General features: G+C 36.2%; 5 protein-coding genes across 6 annotated transcripts; 1 reads left to right on the top strand and 4 right to left on the bottom strand.

Annotated features, from left to right (window-relative positions):
* The first annotated feature begins 4,611 nt into the window (after positions 1–4,611).
* LOC143449704 (ethylmalonyl-CoA/methylmalonyl-CoA epimerase-like) lies at positions 4,612–9,918 on the top strand. Its single transcript, XM_076950013.1, has 4 exons — positions 4,612–4,711; positions 4,801–4,864; positions 5,673–5,788; positions 9,511–9,918. The coding sequence occupies exons 1-4, from the start codon at positions 4,649–4,651 to the stop codon at positions 9,748–9,750; spliced, it is 483 nt and encodes a 160-aa protein (XP_076806128.1). The 5' UTR covers positions 4,612–4,648; the 3' UTR covers positions 9,751–9,918.
* Positions 5,791–8,434, bottom strand: LOC143449703 (WD repeat-containing protein 31-like). Its single transcript, XM_076950012.1, has 6 exons — positions 8,125–8,434; positions 7,808–7,952; positions 7,572–7,716; positions 7,399–7,498; positions 7,158–7,309; positions 5,791–7,018 (listed from the first exon to the last, which is right to left on the bottom strand). Exons 1-6 carry the CDS (start codon positions 8,374–8,376, stop codon positions 6,754–6,756), a joined length of 1,059 nt encoding a protein of 352 aa, XP_076806127.1. The 5' UTR covers positions 8,377–8,434; the 3' UTR covers positions 5,791–6,753.
* On the bottom strand, positions 9,889–16,030 carry LOC143449705 (uncharacterized). Of its 2 annotated transcripts, XM_076950014.1 has the most exons (8): positions 15,777–16,030; positions 15,521–15,674; positions 14,546–14,688; positions 14,083–14,208; positions 12,182–12,341; positions 11,475–11,714; positions 10,881–11,040; positions 9,889–10,411 (listed from the first exon to the last, which is right to left on the bottom strand). In XM_076950014.1, the coding sequence occupies exons 4-6, from the start codon at positions 14,177–14,179 to the stop codon at positions 11,495–11,497; spliced, it is 477 nt and encodes a 158-aa protein (XP_076806129.1). In that variant the 5' UTR covers positions 14,180–14,208; positions 14,546–14,688; positions 15,521–15,674; positions 15,777–16,030; the 3' UTR covers positions 9,889–10,411; positions 10,881–11,040; positions 11,475–11,494. The 2 variants fall into 2 exon arrangements, with proteins under 2 accessions (XP_076806129.1, XP_076806130.1); XM_076950015.1 differs by lacking the exons at positions 9,889–10,411; positions 10,881–11,040; positions 11,475–11,714 and adding exons at positions 12,778–13,016; positions 13,488–13,647 and having other exon boundaries at positions 12,202–12,341; positions 15,521–16,030.
* A 262-nt stretch (positions 16,031–16,292) lies between these two features.
* On the bottom strand, positions 16,293–17,932 carry LOC143449800 (uncharacterized). The gene is made up of 5 exons (XM_076950130.1): positions 17,912–17,932; positions 17,677–17,818; positions 17,392–17,551; positions 16,721–16,926; positions 16,293–16,608 (listed from the first exon to the last, which is right to left on the bottom strand). The coding sequence occupies exons 1-5, from the start codon at positions 17,930–17,932 to the stop codon at positions 16,445–16,447; spliced, it is 693 nt and encodes a 230-aa protein (XP_076806245.1). The 3' UTR covers positions 16,293–16,444.
* On the bottom strand, positions 17,412–21,244 carry LOC143449799 (uncharacterized). Its single transcript, XM_076950129.1, is given in 9 exon segments — positions 17,412–17,551; positions 17,986–18,224; positions 18,696–18,855; positions 19,291–19,416; positions 19,754–19,775; positions 19,778–19,896; positions 20,729–20,899; positions 20,985–21,042; positions 21,218–21,244. Coding segments are annotated over 8 exon segments (903 nt in total). The 3' UTR covers positions 17,412–17,551; positions 17,986–18,004.
* Positions 21,245–21,347: the final 103 nt, after the last annotated feature.

Here is a 21,347-nt window from a genome sequence, read left to right as displayed (position 1 = left end):
GCTTTAAACAATGATTAAGGAAAATCGCTTCTATTACCTCATCAAACCAATTGTTTACAAACAAGTGGGTAACACAAAAAGATAACTTTGTGGCATGGCACATAAGGTAAACTGGAAATTTGATGATGTTTTGGACTCCTGGGGAACCTGAGTGTGGCCCGAAGCGCTTGTCCAAGTCGACAAAGATGTTCGGCTCTTTGAAACCTCTGCAGTTTTCAGCTTTGGTTGGAGTTCAGTAGCCGAAAGTAGACGTGAGCTATACGATAACAAAATCGTATTATGTGTACACTGTACAGCCACCTTTAATAGTAAGGAATGAAAAAATTGTGCTGACGCAGGTGGTCACAAACATAACAGAAAAGCAACAATGATAATTACCACAAACAAGACTGGTAACTGGCGAATGAGACAAGGAGTCGAGGACAAAAAGTGCATTATTATGTTAATATAATGTAAACTGATAAAATATTAGCGTTAGTACGGCCACTAAACTTGATTTCAGCTCGATCACCAAACCTCATTTACGTAGGCTACTTCCTTAAAAAGGGATTGGAGTCAAGTCAAGTATTTGGAAAAATTGACTCGATTCGAGTCACCGATTTCAGTCATTCATTAATCATTACTAATTACGACTCTCTGATGAAGGGTAACAGGGCCGTTCTACACCAATGTGAGCGATGAGACTGCATTGGGTCCCACGCTTTTTGTGACCCCACGTTGCACCAAAACAGAAAAAACAACTTCGACTTTATTTTGCGCAAATTTGAAGGTTGGTTCTCAGTTCGTTCTTAACCTTTAACTACTCGCGCCTGTCATATAGTCACGACTACTCGCATGGTGTACTTTAAACACCATGTTATAAGACAACATTTATTTTGTGAAACATTTTATTGACTTTGACAAAGAAATTGAAATGAAACGAAACTACATACAAAAACAAATAAAAATAAACTTTCATCACTAGCATGTGCACAGGTGTCACATTTAACATCAGTTTTTGAATGTTCTTTGCAGACAAAGTCATTGCAAGAAGAACCGTATCCGTAGTAGTATCCATCAATATAGTAACAATAGTTTTCAGATAAAGAACCCTATTCGATTGAGCCATTTTATGGTAAGATATTCCAATACAAGAAACAGAGTATACCCGCAAGAAATCAGCATAATTGTACTAAAAATGCGTAAAAATTATACTTACGTTATTACTCGCGTGGTGAACTCAATACACCAAAACAACAGTTCAAACTAAGCACGCTGGCCGTCACGTGCATTCTAAAACAAACCCAATGCGTCAAAATCTGCGTGTGGAGTTTTTCCGAGGATAAATGGCGCTAGCTTCCCAAATTATTTCGCAAACAGACAGAGGAGCAAAATTGGTATGAATGGTGTACGCGATTAGTTAAGGGTTAAAAGTGAATGTTTTGGTGAAAAAATATGACGAAGCAAAGATTTGATGGGAGCTGGTTTGCAAAGAGTTAAGTTTTGGTTTACGTTACTGCATTATTATTATGACATTAAGCTATTCAAAATCGGCAAGATGTCCCGCCATCGGTTCTTGCGTCGAATCTCGCGCTTGTTAATGCCGGCCCTGTAAGTTTTCCCTAACATGGATGCGATTCCAAGCCAACACAAAAATGCAACCATATGTTATCATTGAAGGGAAATACCCTAACTAAGTAATTGAGTGTTGATTAACTTTGTTAAGTACTGTAGAATAGTCTACTGCGGTATCTTGTCAGCTTGTTCGCTATAATTCTTCTGTAATGTCAAACTTACATTTCCGACAACATATCTGACCATAAAATACTAAACGAATACGTAGTAACTGAAATTTTTTGTTATTGTTGATAGTGGCTTATATAGGTGCACAGGCCCATGGTTAGCCTACATTGTAAAAAGAAAGCATTACCATTTAGGCCTTAAGGTGTCACTCTTTTTAGCAATAATACCAAACTAAAATTAATGGTATCAGACGTACTCATAGCAACACAAATTTATGACACGCTGAGCGAAACTCAGGTCGCTTTGATTTCTGAACTTTTGTTGGAACTTTGATGTTATCAACGATATAAAGAACGTTTATTTATATTTATTAACGTTTCTTTATATCGTTGGTGTTATATTATGATGAAGACTGAACTATTTAACAATCAATCTTAACACCCTGTATTAGACAGCGAATTTTTAAAATTATTATGTGTTTATGGTGTCGGACGTAGTCTTTAAAAAGTGTCAGACAAACATTTCCAAATATTTAACTATTGATTATTGGTTGATGTTTGTTTCTTTAATTTTACCATAGAATTAGTGAACTATTAGCATACCTGTCTGCCGGACTGCAGAGTGTGGCCGTTTTCAGCAGGATCTTGGCTGTGCCAAACAACCAAAAGTGACAAGTGCGGTGCACAAAAATTCTCAGACGCAATGGAACTGCGCAATTACACAGTAATATACACAGTTTGTCGTACAGACTTACTAAATCTTTAAATCTATTGAATATTGAGTGCACAGAAGTTCTGTCCAAATTATTAAGTACAAAATAATGCACCTTAAGCTCATGAAAAGCAGTAGTGAGTGCACCCATGCCAAAATCTGCTGTCTGGCCTATCTGGAAAGCATAACAGTTTTCAACGAGAAATCGTGCTTGCAGAGACGCAAATTTTGGTGTGATAGCAGGCACTGAAACCACACAATTCTTTATTTATTTATTTATTATAAATTGGCGTTCGAAAAACCAGCTTTTGTTTATTTATTGTAAATCGCCGGTAATATAAATAAAGTTTAACGTACATTTTGATGAATATCGTTTTTGCAGCTGCCACCCTTTCCACTATGGAAAGTAGGATAATTATCAAAAAAAAACATTGTACATGCAAAAAGAACTCTACAGTAGAAAGTCAAAAAAATTAAAAATATATAACACCTACATGAGCTCTGACATGAATGACAATGAAAACAGAATTTCCAATAGCTTACGCCCAGTTCCAACCAGCGCAGGGATGAGGCAGGGATTGTTTAAAACTTTAAATAATATAATAATTGGTGGCCATGGTCTTGGGAAAGTCCCTTCTAGTGTTTTCCTCGACTTTGTACATTATATACAACTTTTTTGATATGTATCAGTACTGATTCCTAACAAAATTCTGATGCAGATTTGATAATAATACTGTATGGCTATTTTAGTCTAGTTATATAAACTACAGGTAGAATTAGTTCAAAAATTGCTCTTTTTGTTAATATATTTGATAAAAATATAGCTTTCTTTTCTTTTAAAACTCCTTCGGTTATTATGTTGAGCTATTTTACAAACAATTTTGTGTCGCAAAAAATTTGGTTTGTGAAATGTGGGGTTAATCCATATCAAGTCTTGTATTATTTGATTGACAATTAATTAGCTGATATAGGTCTAGAAGTAAAGTTTTTACTGCTACAACTGCAGCGCTCCGTAGGTTTTGACTCCGTGGTGATGAGGAGTAAGTAAACAAGGTGTGCTTTCTTCCCAGTTAGTATGAGCTATCCTGAGCAAACAAGGCGGATTGATAAAACTCAACTTCTATTGTCGTGCTGCAATACTATAGCACTACCCTGTCAAATATTAGCACACACAAATATATATACGATCGATAAATACCTGACATACCATCATATAATCAGTGCAAACGCACTTAAGGCGGTATGATATAGGCCTACTTGTCATTAATCAAACTTTTGTATATGAAAAAATTCTGGCAAACTTAGTCTGGCAATTCAATTTTTCCAATAAAATCCTGAAACCTAGCTTTGATCGAATGATTGAATTGTTTCATGTGATGAGCTTTAGATATAAGTATTGACAAAATTGGATGAGAGTTGTTATAAGACTTGTTACAAGACAGGTGAAAAAATATGTTTTTGGTGTCGGATGTACAGTTAAAACCATCGAAAAATGTTATAGAAACAAATGTTACAGAACAAACCAATACTAACCTGGGTCATTATGTTAGTTATATTTTGAAGAAAGTTGCATTACTTGATAGATATTATTAAGTTACAATTTTATTTGAAAAATAGAATTTAAGAGGATTTTGTTTTCAATGCTACCATGAATTTACTTTTTGAACCAACCAAACAAGTTAAATTGTTTTTCAAACTACACATATATCATATGTAAGTTGAAAATGATATACGTATGTTCAGACAGTTATACTACATGGATAGTTATATAGTTATGCTATATGTTTTCACGGTTTTCTGTGACGGCCACAACAAAAAGATTCATTAAAATAAATTGGCCTAAGGGTAACTGTAAATGTAATACACTGTAGTAACTGAACATTTACGTTAACTTTAGGCTAAAAACTATGCTAGTATAAGCCAGATCAGATAGATAGCTGGAAATTTCCGCTTGTCTGCATTTTTTTACTAATGATTTAAAGCAACAATAATACTCCTCTGATGATTGAATTCGTTTTAATCAACCAACATTTTGCAGACCCATGCGGGTGAGCTTCATCAGGGTAGATTACAATATTATAGAAATTCATTTTTTTTAAATTACAGCCGGTAAGATTACCTAAGTAAAGTATGGAAAGTATTAATGAACGATAACTTTATCTCTACATTCAACCTTTCAGATTTGTACTGATATTTTTTTGGTAATTAACTTAAAATGTTTCGATTTGCAAGGTTTGCACTTTGCCGGCAGCTTATGGTTAGACACGTTTCTGCTACTGTAAGTAGAACATTTAAACTGCTTGAAGCAAGCAGTATGTATATATAATACATGGAGAGAATTCTTTATTTATTTTTCCCTTATTACAGGCAAAGAAGTCATTTTCAGGGCTTGGAAAATTTAACCATGTTGCTATCGCTGTTCCAAACCTTGGTAAGTTGTATACTGTAAAAATGCTATGAATATTACAGCGAAAGCTCATCAACTCAAAATAACTTAACAGGACCTAGCAAAAGGCCTATACAGGTATAGAAATATCTGTTATGCAAAGTTTGAATAACTCAAGCTTCAAGATAAAATGATTTATTGGGTCCTTTCAATTTTAAGCGTGTGAGCTTCTATTGCAATTCCTATAGCTATTAACAACGACTGATCTTACTCATTTGCTTAGATCAGAGGTCGGGAACCTATGGCTCGCGAGCCAGATATGGCTCTTTTGATGACGGCATCTGGCTCGCAGATAAATCTAAGCTGGCATTTCTTAGCACAATTGTTACGAATAAAACTTTTCTGTTATTTGTAGTTTTGTAATTTCTGTACCATGCAGCACCAGAAATCGCATTAACAGTAATTAGCATGTTATTAAAGAGTAAATTCAGACATTTACCGTTGTCTGAAATAGTTGGTTTTGCTTAAAAATGCACACGTTAGTTGCATTAAGTGTTGAAAAATATTATATGGCTCTAACAGAAAAAAAATTAACAATATGTGGCTTTCATGGCTCCTTCGCCAAAAAGGTTCCCGACCCCTGGCTTAGATGGTGAAAAAGAATGTAGTTTATGTTTTGTGAATGACAAAAGTTTGTTGTAGCTGCAACATTAAGATATTTTTCAATGCTGCTTGCTTCTAATGAATCTGGGCTCAAACAATAACATTTACGCAGATTATTATCAATGTCGTTATGAAAAAAAAAAATACTGAAACTGTAGCTTTTAATTCTTTGATGAAATTTTGACTTAAGAAAAAGCTACTGCACTGTATCGCGATATTCTTGGGGCCAAAGTGAGCGATGTACAAGACCTTCCAGAACATGGTGTGAGCACAGTGTTTGTTGAACTTCCAAACACAAAGATAGAGGTTAGTGTGTGATATCGCGGGAGATGAACAACCTACGGCCCTGGCACAGTGTGTTGTTTGGTCTGATTATGTGTTTTTAAAGACAAATAAAACTCAATTGGTGTAGTAAACTTAGACAATACTGCTAAACTACATGGACAATCACATTTTGGCTAGAATCCAATTTTCAAGGTGGCACAAACAACGTCATGTTGTTTCAGGTGTCAATATAAGTTTTAAGCGTCCCAGAAGTAATTTAGCGCATTTAAAAGAAAAGTAGTATTAATAAGTTTTACTCCAGTGCTAACTACCAGAGAAAATCTATGCAAGCATTTAGAGGTTTAGACTTGCAAGTAGTTGTGTATAGTTTATGCACAGCCAAATCTTGCACCAAGTACAGTTTTCTATAAATATGTTGGCTGAGACACAATCATAAAAGCAATGATTGAATAATACAATGATGACGTCATGACATACTGGATTTCAATACAATAACATTTACACAGCATGAAATTTAAGTACATGTAAGATATATACATACCGTACAGTAAGCTGTTGTGGTGTAACAACGTATAATTCTTTGCCAAAATATGCATAGCACTGACAGGTAAAGCTCAGAATCACTTAAATTATTCAAAACAGTTCCAGCAATAAGGTAAAAAGGGATCAGAAACAAACAATTGTACACATGAATGATATCATACCATATTTATGAAAATGAACACTGTGGTTTCGTTAAGTGCCAATAAAAATCATTGCAAAAAGTACCGGATCTTGCTCAGAAACATTTTCTCATTACCTTACTTGTGTCATTTGTTCACAGCATTGGTACAATGTGTGTCAACTAAACAACATCACATAAAGCAAATCCTATTTGAATTTGCAAAACCTATCCAAAATGCTAAGCCAAAAGCTTTAAACAACTTGAGTTTTTAATAAATCAAACCCGGCCAATGTGCTAATTCAAAAGTTTTAAATAGTGAGTCCTATTCACAAGAAGAGACAAGTTGGCCACAATTACCTATCCTTAACAATGATATTCCTCTTTCAAAGCCGCCGCATAGCAGTGTATCTTTGTTTAAAGCTGCAATGCTGGTTAAGGTGCCGACATTTAACTGTTCACAGCTTACATGTTTTTGCTTGTGCTCCTGCCAAAATCGTACCGTCCCATCATGTGAACAAGATGCAAATGTATGAGAACCTGGTGTGTGCTCATTGAATGAGCATCCACTTACTGTCTCGGTATGTCCTCTGTATATAAAATGGTTAACATAACACTTACAAACTGCAAATTTTAAATGCAGACTGTCAAATTTTTTGTTTTATTATGTCAAGTTGTTTATTTACTCTATCACCTGAAACACTACCATATGTCAAAACTAGGATCTACCGATATTCCTGAAGTTTCGCTCTTTGTCTGATATCCCACAAATGAATTTGACAGCCTTGTCCATTAAATCCATTACAACCAGTGAGACAGTAGAGGCCATTTATGTCACAACAAGTCTGGATTTGGTTTTGTAGTGGAAAGGAATGGACGACCTGCATGAATATATACTTTTTTAATTTATGAATTCTTCAGTTAATAAAATATTTATAAAAGTGTTATTGGTAATGCCACATTATAAAACCTCCACTGTTCTTGGATCCCATAGTTTAAGCATTTTATCTTCTGAAGTTTGTACAATTAGGTTTTCTCCTTTCATCCACCTAACATCTGTTACAAGGTTTCTAAACAGATACCGATATTTTAATTACAGTATTTCGCACAATTTTTTAAAAAGCACATAAATCTTGACTGAACCTGCTTATCGATTGCTCTGATATAACTTCTTCAGTTTCCACATCCCAAACTTTAACAAAATTATCCCGGGATCCAGTTACAACATTCTGATTGTCAGCACTGAAGTCCACGGCAGTAACCACCAACTTGTGACCTTCTAATGTGGCTGTAATGAAAATAAAAACCATTTTTATTATTTCTATTCACCAAGTAATTTTTTTTAGCACCTATTATTTGAATAGAACATGTTCAATTGCCTTCGCTTTCTTGGCTATCTGTTTTCCATATTTTCACTGACAGATCCCTTGAGGTACTTGCAACTAAATTACCGGAACAACGCACTTTGGTAACCTCTTGTGTGTGATCCTTCCATTTTTGTAAAACTACACCATTCAAAACATCCTGTCAAAAATGCCACGCATAAGTTACAATTTTATCATTCACCTACAGAAGTTTTAATTTTGAATTGATCTCGATTTGTTTACTATTATTTCACTGGCTTAGTCTTTTCAATTTAACAGACATATGGTTTTTATCAGTGACACTGTTCAAACAAACATGTGTCAAAAATAACCTGAAGCACAACAGTTTTGTCTTTGCTCCCTGATATGCAAAAATTTGATGATGATGTGCAAAGGGAGGTCACTGCATCACTATGACAGGATTTTACACTGAACATCCCAATCCACTTGTCTTCTGCTTGCTTTCTTGCCATTCCGTAATCTAAAGAGTTTGACTTCTGATTGCCAACATCAACTTTTTTTGATCGGATTCTATCAGTAGTGTCACTGTATCTTCGTTGCTTGCTAATCCATTTTCCCATCATACAGTCACAGAAAGAGAATCAAGACTTTCATTAGCAATGTCTTATCATAATTAAATTAAACCTTTCGATTATAAATAGTAGTGGAATTAATTTACTTAGCCAGCCATCCAAATGTAAATCGTGGTTTACATGATTATTTGATAAAGCCTAAATGTAAAACCTTGCCTCACTTGTTGCTCATCTTACATTTTCAGTTTAAATGCAAATAATAACAAAATTAGGGTGCTGTAATTAAATCATCACTTAGTATATGATTAGTTTGAAAGGTAAATAATTTAAACATGATTTCTCAGAAATATTAACCTAGCAACAGATTTTAAGTTTACTAGTAATAAGTGAGTTTATTCATTGCTGGTCATTCCGCAAAAAAATGTTATATTAATGATTCATTCTGGCCTGTAAGTAGGGTCTCAGCCCCCCCCTGAAAAAACATGTAAAGCTTTGTTCGTGATTTAATTGGTGGTTTTCATTATTCGTGATTCTCTGAGCGTGCCTACTTCATCTCATGTTTTTACTAATGGCATCCCGTGTGTCATAATAATTAACAATCAGTTTTGGTAAGACCATTTTACTATCTCAACGATGTTGTTGTTTTTGAACGGATTTCTATTGTCTTGCTTTGTTCAAAGTATGGTGCAACCAGGTCTGTATTTTGTGGTAGCTGCACGGGACTTACAAAACTTACCGTACAGCCATAGCCTATCTCTGTCGCACTTTGATCACTGAATCGCAGAATGCACTACACAGATGTTTGCCAGGGACGCTATGTTTTTGGGAATTCCCCGGTATACTAGCCTTCTAGCGACCCTCTGTGAAGCCAGATATTTATGTGCTACTGCTTGCAATATAATGTTTGAAATGGTACCTGCATTTTTAGACTTGTTACATTTAATTCGGGAGGCGTTTTTAAATTAATGACAGAATAATCACTACCGGAATAAGTTAAAAAGGACCTGAATAATTTCATCAAAGCAATAAGTTCACATTAACTTTTCCGTGCTCTACCAAACACGGAGAATCTTGCCTTATTTTATTTGGTCCAATAACGATTTTGTTTTTTATGTTCATCTTTTTTGATGATTTTAATATGGGAGCATATTTTACACTACTAAAAATGGGTTTTAATTTTTTCAGTTGCTGCATCCGTTCGGTGAAGACAGCCCAATCGCTAAGTTCCTAGCAAAAAACAAATCGGGCGGAATACACCACATCTGCGTTGAAGTCAACAACATACGAGAAGCTGTTGCAACCTTACAAACAAATAATATTCGGACCTTGACTAAAGAACCCAAAATTGGCGCACACGGCAAACCGGTGATATTTTGCCATCCTAAAGATTGTAATGGAGTTTTATTAGAGTTAGAGGAGGCTTAAGAGGATTTTTTTGCTTTGTTACAAGAGTATCTTTGGGTTAAATTTTTGATTTGTCATCAGTCCTGTTGTGTCTTACCTTTACTGCGCTTTATCACTATCATGACTCTTCCTATTGCAACGATGTAAAAAACACTGAAGTCGAAGCAGATGCGAAAATTTTAATAAAAGGTATTCTGACAAATAATTGAACTCATTTTCATTATCAATACAAAAACCATGTCTGGTCGTTACTTCTACTTAGGCTCTAGCCGACGTAATGTAATGTAGTAAATATGTTAGCTCAACATGGAGCCGCATAAGCATGGAAAGAAAACGATGACTGACACTGCGTTGAAAGTTGTTACTCGGGAAAGAAATTACATTGAAAAAAGGTTGACACTTGTGACAGAAACTCATTTGTTTATATTCGAAAACAACACAGGCGTCTTACAAATTATTGTATATAAAAATATAATATCTAGCTAATTTCCCATAATTCTAGGCACGGTTGTCAATGTGTAAATTTATTTTTCGTCCTTCCATGAAATGGCGAACAGCAGCTTATGCCTGCTCTGCTGTTTCAAACCTGACATTACCACATCCACTGACTTGCCGTTTTCAGTTTTGATTGTAGGGAACATGATACGGCCCAAATAATATGTACAATTAAAAGGGCACAAACCTGCAAATAAACAAAGTGCAAAATTAATCTACGTTTTCACTGTAAGCGTTGTTTAATGTTTATACATAAAAAAGCACCGACAAAAGTTTACGATGCTACTTCTACACAACTGGTTGCAAAAATCAGATGGCCGTCAATGTCGTCATTTGCGAAACGCAAGTTATGACAGGGCTGACAATCATCACTTAGTTTTGCAAACTACCATCTAACATTCTTAACTCTTTGATTAGTTCAACAAGACATTATGTTACTGATCATATCACAATGTCGAGAAGAGGGTGAAAAATCAGAATACAGCTGATTTCATGAAGCTAATGTGAAAACATCACTAACGTCATGTTTAAGAATAAAAGCTACCATAAAAGTTGAATTATTATCATTTCTGTTAATGTTGCCTTGTAACAATGTAAAACTAAATAATGACAGCATTTATTCCAGTGCTGAAGATTATGCTGTCGTTACAACTCACATTTCGATTCGTTCTCGGTCTGAAAATGGGGAACGGACGGTAGAAATAAGCCGTGCACGCTCTTCCAAGAGACGTTGATCAATACTGTCACGTCCACCAGTAACCAGGCCAAGTCGGGCAAGGTCGCTAAGTCCTCCGAGACCATTTAGCCCTAACCCACCTGTAAATTTAATGAAGAAAACGTTACAAGCTGCTTGCAATAAATTATAGTTTTATATCTTATAGATGATAAAAGCAAGCTAATTTTTTAAGCAGTGGTTCTTTAACTTTTTGGAAATACTGAACCCCAGAAATTTTGTACATCATTGTAGATGCATTAACTGAATCCTTTATCACAATTCATACACATACATGATACAAACACAGTGGTTTTCATCAAACCCCACACCCGAGAGACTGAATCACCAGTTACCCAACCCCTGGCATTCCCACCAAGTTCATGAACCACTGTTTAAACGTAAACTGCACAAATCAGTTGGCCGTTCTTTTGTCTGCATTTTGTGAATACAACTATGACGAACAGACTGAAACAAATCATCATCTTTGCACAAAAAAGAAGCTGAAAAGATTGATGCAATTATGTGTTTAACTTACCTGGATTAGACTGTAATGTTTCACTCATCTCGTTTGCTTGTTGCATTAGCACAGTCCAGTGTCTGCCAGGTCAAGCTGTATGGTAAATTTCTGACAAAAACTGTTGATCCCGGAACACGATCTCTTTGCATAGGAGGCGGCATGGGAAGAAGAGAAGGTTGTCCAACGTTGCGGCCTCTTTCGGTTTCCGCCATCGAACGATCAATATCTCGGATGCGATTGTTGACATGTGCAATGTCCCTACCAGCACACCAAGTTCAGTTTAAACGTGGGATTAGTAACGAATGAATCCTATTGTACATTAATTACATGACATCAACTACATGTCTGGATGCTACTTCTACACAAGCGGTTGCAAAAATCAGATGGCCGTCAATGTCGTCATTTGCGAAACGCAAGTTATGACAGGGCTGACAATCATCACTTAGTTTTGCAAACTACCATCTAACATTCTTAACGCTGATTAGTTCACCAAGATATTATTTAACCGATCATGTAACAAGGTCAAGTTGGGTGAAAAACCAGATTACGGCTGATTTCACAAAGCTAATGTGAAAACATCACTAACGTCATGTTTAAGAATAAAAGCTACCATAAAAGTTGAATTATTATTATCATTTCTGTTAATGTTGCCTTGTAACAATGTAAAACTAAATAATGACAGCATTTATTCCAGTGCTTAACATTATGCTGTCGTCACAACTCACATTTCGATTCGTTCTCGGTCTGAAAATGGGAAACGGACGGTAGAAATAAGCCGTGCACGCTCTTCCAAGAGACGTTGATCAATACTGTCACGCCCACCAGCAACCAGGCCAAGTCGGGCAAGGTCGTCAAGTCCTCCGAGATCAATTAGCCCTAACCCACCTGTAAATTTAATAAAGAGAACGTTACAAGCTGCTTACAATAAATTATAGTTTTATATCATATAGATGGTAAAAGCTAGCTAATTTTTTTAAGCAGTGGTTCTTTAACTTTTTGAAAATACTGAACCCCAGAAATTTTGTACATCATTGTAGATGCATTAACTGAATCCTTTATCACAATTCATACACATACATGATACAAACACAGTGGTTTTCATCAAACCCCACACCCGAGAGACTGAATCACCAGTTACCCAACCCCTGGCATTCCCACCAAGTTCATGAACCACTGTTTAAACGTAAACTGCACAAATCAGTTGGCCGTTCTTTTGTCTGCATTTTGTGAATACAACTATGACGAACGAGACTGAAACAAATCATCATCTTTGCACAAAAAAGAAGCTGAAAAGTTTGATGCAATTATGTGTTTAACTTACCTGGATTAGACTGTATGTTTCACTCATCTCGTTTGCTTGTTGCATTAGCACAGTCCAGTGTCTGCCAGGTCAAGGTGTATGGTAAATTTCTGACAAAAACTGTTGATCCCGGAACACGATCTCTTTGCATAGGAGGCGGCATGGGAAGAAGAGAAGGTTGTCCAACGTTGCGGCTTCTTTCGGTTTCCGCCATCGAACGATCAATATCTCGGATGCGATTGTTGACACGTGCAATGTCCCTACCAGCACACCAAGTTCAGTTTAAACGTGGGATTAGTAACGAATGAATCCTATTGTACATTAATTACATGACATCAACTACATGTCTGGATGCTACTTCTACACAAGCGGTTGCAAAAATCAGATGGCCGTCAATGTCGTCATTTGCGAAACGCAAGTTATGACAGGGCTGACAATCATCACTTAGTTTTGCAAACTACCATCTAACATTCTTAACTCTTTGATTAGTTCAACAAGACATTATGTTACTGATCATATCACAATGTCGAGAAGAGGGTGAAAAATCAGAATACGGCTGATTTCATGAAGCTAATGTGAAATCATCACTAACATCATGTTTAGGAATAAAGGCTACCATAAAAATTGAATTATTATTATCATTTCTGTTAATGTTGCCTTGTAACAATGTAAAACTAAATAATGACAGCATTTATTCCAGTGCTGAAGATTATGCTGTCGTCACAACTCACATTTCGATTCGTTCTCGGTCTGAAAATGGGAAACGAACGGTAGAAAGAAGCCGTGCACGCTCTTCCAAGAGACGTTGATCAATACTGTCACGCCCACCAGCGACCAGGCCAAGTCGGGCAAGGTCGCTAAGTCCTCCGAGACCACTTAGCCCTAACCCACCTGTATATTTAATGAAGAAAACGTTACAAGCTGCTTGCAATAAATTATAGTTTTATATCATATAGATGGTAAAAGCAAGCTAACTTTTTAAGCAGTGGTTCTTTAACTTTTTAGAGATACTGAACCCCAGAAATTTTGTACATCATTGTAGATGCATTCACTGAATCCTTTATCACAATTCATACACATACATGATACAAACACAGTGATTTTCATCAAACCCCACACCCGAGAGACTGAATCACCAGTTACCCAACCCCTGGCATTCTACTAAGTTCATGAACCACTGTTTAAACTTAAACTGCACAAATCAGTTGGCCGTTCTTTTGTCTGCATTTTGTGAATACAACTATGACGAACGAGACTGAAACAAATCATCATCTTTGCACAAAAAAAGAAGCTGAAAAGATTGATGCAATTATGTGTTTAACTTACCTGGATTAGACTGTAATGTTTCACTCAACCTGCTTGCTTGTTGCGTTAGCGCAGTCAAGCCTGCAGCTAGCGGATTGGTGCTATTACTTTTGTTCATGTCTGACAAACCTCTTGATCCACCTAGACCTGAAAAAAACGTAATAATTCTGTCAACGAATTCAAAGATACCTAAAATTTATCGAGAAATTATTTTCCAATCAAAAGTACCAATGAACTGTGTATGCTAAAATATACCAAAACAACTGAATGTCACTACTCATGAAAAATCATAACAATTGTGAGGTGCTAGTACCTTCTGCTATTTCACACCTAGATCAAACTATACCAAACGCATTAAAAGATAACATGCCAACTAAATTATTTTCTAGTCCATCCCCAAGACCGGCAATACCTGGAATATTTGAAAGGTTTACTTATATGTTGCGATTGAGAGCACATATTTCTCTATTCTGACAGCATTTACCTCCCAGTTTACGTTGGGTCGAAGCAACTAAAGAGAAGGTCCAATGCCACCCAGTCCAGGTGCTCTTTTCTGTCCTTTATTATTGTCTTTGTCCATCTTTACGATCATTGTTCTATCGTATAACTTTTGTTTGTTCAACATTGCTGTTAACACATTTACAAAATTAACATTGTACTGCAAACCCAGAAAATGTTCGTAAAAACTATAAAGTGTTAACTATACCACACTATTTGGCACAAAACTTTGTCCCCATGTAAACTCTGGTCATTATAAGTTATAACTAGGGCAACCAGTTTTTTGACCTAAAAATTATAAATTTTGACCTTAAAATTTGCAAATTTTGACCTCATTTTGACCTAAAAAGTATATATTTTGACCTTATTTTGACCTAAAAAGTTTACATTTTGACCTTATTTTGACCTAAAAAGTTTAAATTTTGACTTCATTTTGAAAAACGCTATACTGATAGTCTCTACACTGTCTACAGCAACTTTCTAATCTAAAACTGCATTTAAAAATGACAAAATGCTTTTCTAGTGTTGACTTTTTTTTCGTTTCTGCGTATTAAGATTGACAACTTGCAGTTTCAAATGCAATGACGTCACATCGTGACGTCACCAAACGTGCTGAAAAGCCTTCCCTCTCTTTGTGGCTTTGGTTCTAAGTAAAATTTGCGGGATTGGAATTGTTTGCGGTACAAGAAAAGAGAAAAACGGAAGAAAAATATTACAAAATGGTTACAAAATTACAAGTTTAATAGATTTTGACCTAAAAAAAAGACCTAAAGAAACAATTTGACCGTATTTTGACCTAACGTAACATTTTGACTTTATCTGACCTAATAACTTCTATACCACACGTCGTACAAAGCTGAAATTTGTTTTGTGCTTGTTTCATAGCATTCTGAGCAGGTAAAAAAAAATTGACCATATTGACTTTTGGTTGCCCTAGTTATAACGTATAAACATCGCTCACATATGGCTTGTGCAGCTTCTAGTGGATCTTCAAAGGTCACTGTGGCCATACCCCTGCTTTTGTTGTCTTTGTCAAGCATAAGATCAACCTTTACCACCCGGCCAGCGAGTTGAAACACTTCCTTTAGCTTTGAGTATGTCACCTTGTAGTCCAGCTGTGCATGTTTGAAAAATCAGGCAACATAAATTAGGGTTTTGATACTTTTAAGTGTAATAAATGTGAATTGAACTTAAATTGAATAGAAATACAGTCTTACCTATTGGATCAGTCGGTTGAAATCGATCTGAAGTAAGAGGATTTGCTACAAGAATTTCCTGGGTTGAATTTTTGATTTGTTAATGATCAATCGCTCAGTCCTGTCCTGTCTTATCTATAGCGCGCCTTATCACTAGAGCTATGAACTTATCGATCATATTTTTTACCATTACTATTCCTAGTGCAACGAAATAAAGAATATTTTACTGAATGACGTTTTGAATACTAGTAGACCTCCTGACTACCATTAACAATGCACATGCTTACAACTTTTGGGAAAAATGGTGACAAAAAGTGTGGAGTGCTTACTCGAAACGTTTACTTCACCTTGCGCTCCAGCTGTACTACTTTATAATGTGCTAAGAATATCATATGAACAAATAGATGAAACTAAGGGCACATCTGTTATACGTTTTATCCTAACTCATACGGATTCATACATAGATTGAAAAGTCAGTGATCAATGATGTTGAAGTCAAGGTTGATAGTAGGCAAGAAAATTACATAGACAGAAACGTTATGACACCAAAAGTCATTTATTTATATTCAAAAAGAACATAGGCGTTTTATGAACAGCTCAACTGGCAGTTCAAATCGCTTCGTAAGCGACACATTTACAAGTAAATTACAGGCGAGTTTATCATGATGACTCGCTAATGTCCCATAAATCTAGGCACGGTTATCAATATGTACATCTATTTTTCTTCCTTCCATGTCCATTCCATGAAAATGGCGAACAGCAGCTTGCGCCTGCTCTGCTGTTTCAAACCTGACATTACCAAATCCACGTGACTTGCCGTTTTCAGTTTTGATTGTAGCGAACATGACACGGCCTAAATAATATGTATCATTAAGAGAAGGCACGAGCGCACAACTAAAAAAAGTACAAAATTAAACTACATATTCATTATAAGTGCTGCTTATCGTTGACAGAAACATGTTTACCACATCGAGAAAATTTGTCTCTCAATGTCTGCCAGGTCAAGCTGTATGGTAAATTTCTGACAAAAACTGTTGATCCCGGAACACGGTCTCTTTGCATAGGAGGCGGCATGGGAGGAAGAGAAGGTTGTCCAACGTTGCGGCCTCTTTCGGTTTCCGCCATCGAACGATCAATATCTCGGATGCGATTGTCGACACGTGCAATGTCCCTACCAGCACACAAAGTTCAGTTTAAACGTGGGATTAATAACGAATGAATCCTATTGTACACTAATTACTTGACATTAACTACAAGTTTACGATGCTACTTCTACACAAGCGGTTGCAAAAATCAGATGGCCGTCAATGTCGTCATTTGCGAAACGCAAGTTATGACAGGGCTGACAATCATCATTTAGTTTTGCAATCTACCATCTAACATTCTTAACGCTGATTAGTTCACCAAGATACTATTTAATCGATCATGTAACGAGGTCAAGTTGGGTGAAAAACCAGATTACGTCTGATTTCACGAAGCTAATGTGAAAACATCACTAACGTCATGTTTAAGAATAAAAGCTACCATAAAAGTTCAATTTTTATCATTTCTGTTAATGTTGCCTTGTAACAATGTAAAACTAAATAATGAAAGCATTTATTCCAGTGCTTAACATTATGCTGTCGTCACAACTCACATTTCGATTCGTTCTCGGTCTGAAAATGGGGAACGGACGGTAGAAATAAGCCGTGCACGCTCTTCCAAGAGACGTTGATCAATACTGTCACGCCCACCAGCGACCAGGCCAAGTCGGGCAAGGTCGCTAAGTCCTCCGAGACCACTTAGCCCTAACCCACCTGTATATTTAATGAAGAAAACGTTACAAGCTGCTTGCAATAAATTATAGTTTTATATCATATAGATGGTAAAAGCAAGCTAACTTTTTAAGCAGTGGTTCTTTAACTTTTTAGAGATACTGAACCCCAGAAATTTTGTACATCATTGTAGATGCATTCACTGAATCCTTTATCACAATTCATACACATACATGATACAAACACAGTGATTTTCATCAAACCCCACACCCGAGAGACTGAATCACCAGTTACCCAACCCCTGGCATTCTACTAAGTTCATGAACCACTGTTTAAACGTAAACTGCACAAATCAGTTGGCCGTTCTTTTGTCTGCATTTTGTGAATACAACTATGACGAACGAGACTGAAACAAATCATCATCTTTGCACAAAAAAGAAGCTGAAAAGTTTGATGCAATTATGTGTTTAACTTACCTGGATTAGACTGTATGTTTCACTCATCTCGTTTGCTTGTTGCATTAGCACAGTCCAGTGTCTGCCAGGTCAAGGTGTATGGTAAATTTCTGACAAAAACTGTTGATCCCGGAACACGATCTCTTTGCATAGGAGGCGGCATGGGAAGAAGAGAAGGTTGTCCAACGTTGCGGCTTCTTTCGGTTTCCGCCATCGAACGATCAATATCTCGGATGCGATTGTTGACACGTGCAATGTCCCTACCAGCACACCAAGTTCAGTTTAAACGTGGGATTAGTAACGAATGAATCCTATTGTACATTAATTACATGACATCAACTACATGTCTGGATGCTACTTCTACACAAGCGGTTGCAAAAATCAGATGGCCGTCAATGTCGTCATTTGCGAAACGCAAGTTATGACAGGGCTGACAATCATCACTTAGTTTTGCAAACTACCATCTAACATTCTTAACTCTTTGATTAGTTCAACAAGACATTATGTTACTGATCATATCACAATGTCGAGAAGAGGGTGAAAAATCAGAATACGGCTGATTTCATGAAGCTAATGTGAAATCATCACTAACATCATGTTTAGGAATAAAGGCTACCATAAAAATTGAATTATTATTATCATTTCTGTTAATGTTGCCTTGTAACAATGTAAAACTAAATAATGACAGCATTTATTCCAGTGCTGAAGATTATGCTGTCGTCACAACTCACATTTCGATTCGTTCTCGGTCTGAAAATGGGAAACGAACGGTAGAAAGAAGCCGTGCACGCTCTTCCAAGAGACGTTGATCAATACTGTCACGCCCACCAGCGACCAGGCCAAGTCGGGCAAGGTCGCTAAGTCCTCCGAGACCACTTAGCCCTAACCCACCTGTATATTTAATGAAGAAAACGTTACAAGCTGCTTGCAATAAATTATAGTTTTATATCATATAGATGGTAAAAGCAAGCTAACTTTTTAAGCAGTGGTTCTTTAACTTTTTAGAGATACTGAACCCCAGAAATTTTGTACATCATTGTAGATGCATTCACTGAATCCTTTATCACAATTCATACACATACATGATACAAACACAGTGATTTTCATCAAACCCCACACCCGAGAGACTGAATCACCAGTTACCCAACCCCTGGCATTCTACTAAGTTCATGAACCACTGTTTAAACTTAAACTGCACAAATCAGTTGGCCGTTCTTTTGTCTGCATTTTGTGAATACAACTATGACGAACGAGACTGAAACAAATCATCATCTTTGCACAAAAAAAGAAGCTGAAAAGATTGATGCAATTATGTGTTTAACTTACCTGGATTAGACTGTAATGTTTCACTCAACCTGCTTGCTTGTTGCGTTAGCGCAGTCAAGCCTGCAGCTAGCGGATTGGTGCTATTACTTTTGTTCATGTCTGACAAACCTCTTGATCCACCTAGACCTGAAAAAAACGTAATAATTCTGTCAACGAATTCAAAGATACCTAAAATTTATCGAGAAATTATTTTCCAATCAAAAGTACCAATGAACTGTGTATGCTAAAATATACCAAAACAACTGAATGTCACTACTCATGAAAAATCATAACAATTGTGAGGTGCTAGTACCTTCTGCTATTTCACACCTAGATCAAACTATACCAAACGCATTAAAAGATAACATGCCAACTAAATTATTTTCTAGTCCATCCCCAAGACCGGCAATACCTGGAATATTTGAAAGGTTTACTTATATGTTGCGATTGAGAGCACATATTTCTCTATTCTGACAGCATTTACCTCCCAGTTTACGTTGGGTCGAAGCAACTAAAGAGAAGGTCCAATGCCACCCAGTCCAGGTGCTCTTTTCTGTCCTTTATTATTGTCTTTGTCCATCTTTACGATCATTGTTCTATCGTATAACTTTTGTTTGTTCAACATTGCTGTTAACACATTTACAAAATTAACATTGTACTGCAAACCCAGAAAATGTTCGTAAAAACTATAAAGTGTTAACTATACCACACTATTTGGCACAAAACTTTGTCCCCATGTAAACTCTGGTCATTATAAGTTATAACTAGGGCAACCAGTTTTTTGACCTAAAAATTATAAATTTTGACCTTAAAATTTGCAAATTTTGACCTCATTTTGACCTAAAAAGTATATATTTTGACCTTATTTTGACCTAAAAAGTTTACATTTTGACCTTATTTTGACCTAAAAAGTTTAAATTTTGACTTCATTTTGAAAAACGCTATACTGATAGTCTCTACACTGTCTACAGCAACTTTCTAATCTAAAACTGCATTTAAAAATGACAAAATGCTTTTCTAGTGTTGACTTTTTTTTCGTTTCTGCGTATTAAGATTGACAACTTGCAGTTTCAAATGCAATGACGTCACATCGTGACGTCACCAAACGTGCTGAAAAGCCTTCCCTCTCTTTGTGGCTTTGGTTCTAAGTAAAATTTGCGGGATTGGAATTGTTTGCGGTACAAGAAAAGAGAAAAACGGAAGAAAAATATTACAAAATGGTTACAAAATTACAAGTTTAATAGATTTTGACCTAAAAAAAAGACCTAAAGAAACAATTTGACCGTATTTTGACCTAACGTAACATTTTGACTTTATCTGACCTAATAACTTCTATACCACACGTCGTACAAAGCTGAAATTTGTTTTGTGCTTGTTTCATAGCATTCTGAGCAGGTAAAAAAAAATTGACCATATTGACTTTTGGTTGCCCTAGTTATAACGTATAAACATCGCTCACATATGGCTTGTGCAGCTTCTAGTGGATCTTCAAAGGTCACTGTGGCCATACCCCTGCTTTTGTTGTCTTTGTCAAGCATAAGATCAACCTTTACCACCCGGCCAGCGAGTTGAAACACTTCCTTTAGCTTTGAGTATGTCACCTTGTAGTCCAGCTGTGCATGTTTGAAAAATCAGGCAACATAAATTAGGGTTTTGATACTTTTAAGTGTAATAAATGTGAATTGAACTTAAATTGAATAGAAATACAGTCTTACCTATTGGATCAGTCGGTTGAAATCGATCTGAAGTAAGAGGATTTGCTACAAGAATTTCCTGGGTTGAATTTTTGATTTGTTAATGATCAATCGCTCAGTCCTGTCCTGTCTTATCTATAGCGCGCCTTATCACTAGAGCTATGAACTTATCGATCATATTTTTTACCATTACTATTCCTAGTGCAACGAAATAAAGAATATTTTACTGAATGACGTTTTGAATACTAGTAGACCTCCTGACTACCATTAACAATGCACATGCTTACAACTTTTGGGAAAAATGGTGACAAAAAGTGTGGAGTGCTTACTCGAAACGTTTACTTCACCTTGCGCTCCAGCTGTACTACTTTATAATGTGCTAAG

This window comes from Clavelina lepadiformis, chromosome 3, assembly GCF_947623445.1.
Source record: "Clavelina lepadiformis chromosome 3, kaClaLepa1.1, whole genome shotgun sequence".
Lineage (NCBI taxonomy): Eukaryota > Metazoa > Chordata > Ascidiacea > Aplousobranchia > Clavelinidae > Clavelina > Clavelina lepadiformis.
The sequence above is the reverse complement of the archived record's forward strand: the minus strand, read 5'-3'. Positions and strand labels throughout refer to the sequence as shown.

Excerpts from the sequence above, each read along its gene's own strand:
- LOC143449704 (XM_076950013.1), top strand. The coding sequence starts at position 4,649 with ATGTTTCGATTTGCAAGGTTTGCACTTTGCCGGCAGCTTATGGTTAGA. Across the intron at positions 4,712-4,800 it reads TTAGACACGTTTCTGCTACT|GCAAAGAAGTCATTTTCAGG; the intron begins GTAAGTAGAACA and ends CCCTTATTACAG. Across the intron at positions 5,789-9,510 it reads TTCCAAACACAAAGATAGAG|TTGCTGCATCCGTTCGGTGA; the intron begins GTTAGTGTGTGA and ends TAATTTTTTCAG.
- LOC143449703 (XM_076950012.1), bottom strand. The coding sequence starts at position 8,376 with ATGATGGGAAAATGGATTAGCAAGCAACGAAGATACAGTGACACTACT. Across the intron at positions 7,953-8,124 it reads ACAAAACTGTTGTGCTTCAG|GATGTTTTGAATGGTGTAGT; the intron begins GTTATTTTTGAC and ends CATTTTTGACAG. Across the intron at positions 7,717-7,807 it reads AGATAGCCAAGAAAGCGAAG|CCACATTAGAAGGTCACAAG; the intron begins GCAATTGAACAT and ends TTTTCATTACAG.
- LOC143449705 (XM_076950014.1), bottom strand. The coding sequence starts at position 14,179 with ATGAACAAAAGTAATAGCACCAATCCGCTAGCTGCAGGCTTGACTGCG. Across the intron at positions 12,342-14,082 it reads AACATTACAGTCTAATCCAG|GTGGGTTAGGGCTAATTGAT; the intron begins GTAAGTTAAACA and ends TTAAATTTACAG. Across the intron at positions 11,715-12,181 it reads GACCGAGAACGAATCGAAAT|GGACATTGCACATGTCAACA; the intron begins GTGAGTTGTGAC and ends GTGTGCTGGTAG.
- LOC143449800 (XM_076950130.1), bottom strand. The coding sequence starts at position 17,932 with ATGATGATTTGTTTCAGTCTC. Across the intron at positions 17,819-17,911 it reads TGATGATTTGTTTCAGTCTC|AATGCCAGGGGTTGGGTAAC; the intron begins GTTCGTCATAGT and ends TGAACTTAGTAG. Across the intron at positions 16,927-17,391 it reads GACCGAGAACGAATCGAAAT|GGACATTGCACGTGTCGACA; the intron begins GTGAGTTGTGAC and ends GTGTGCTGGTAG.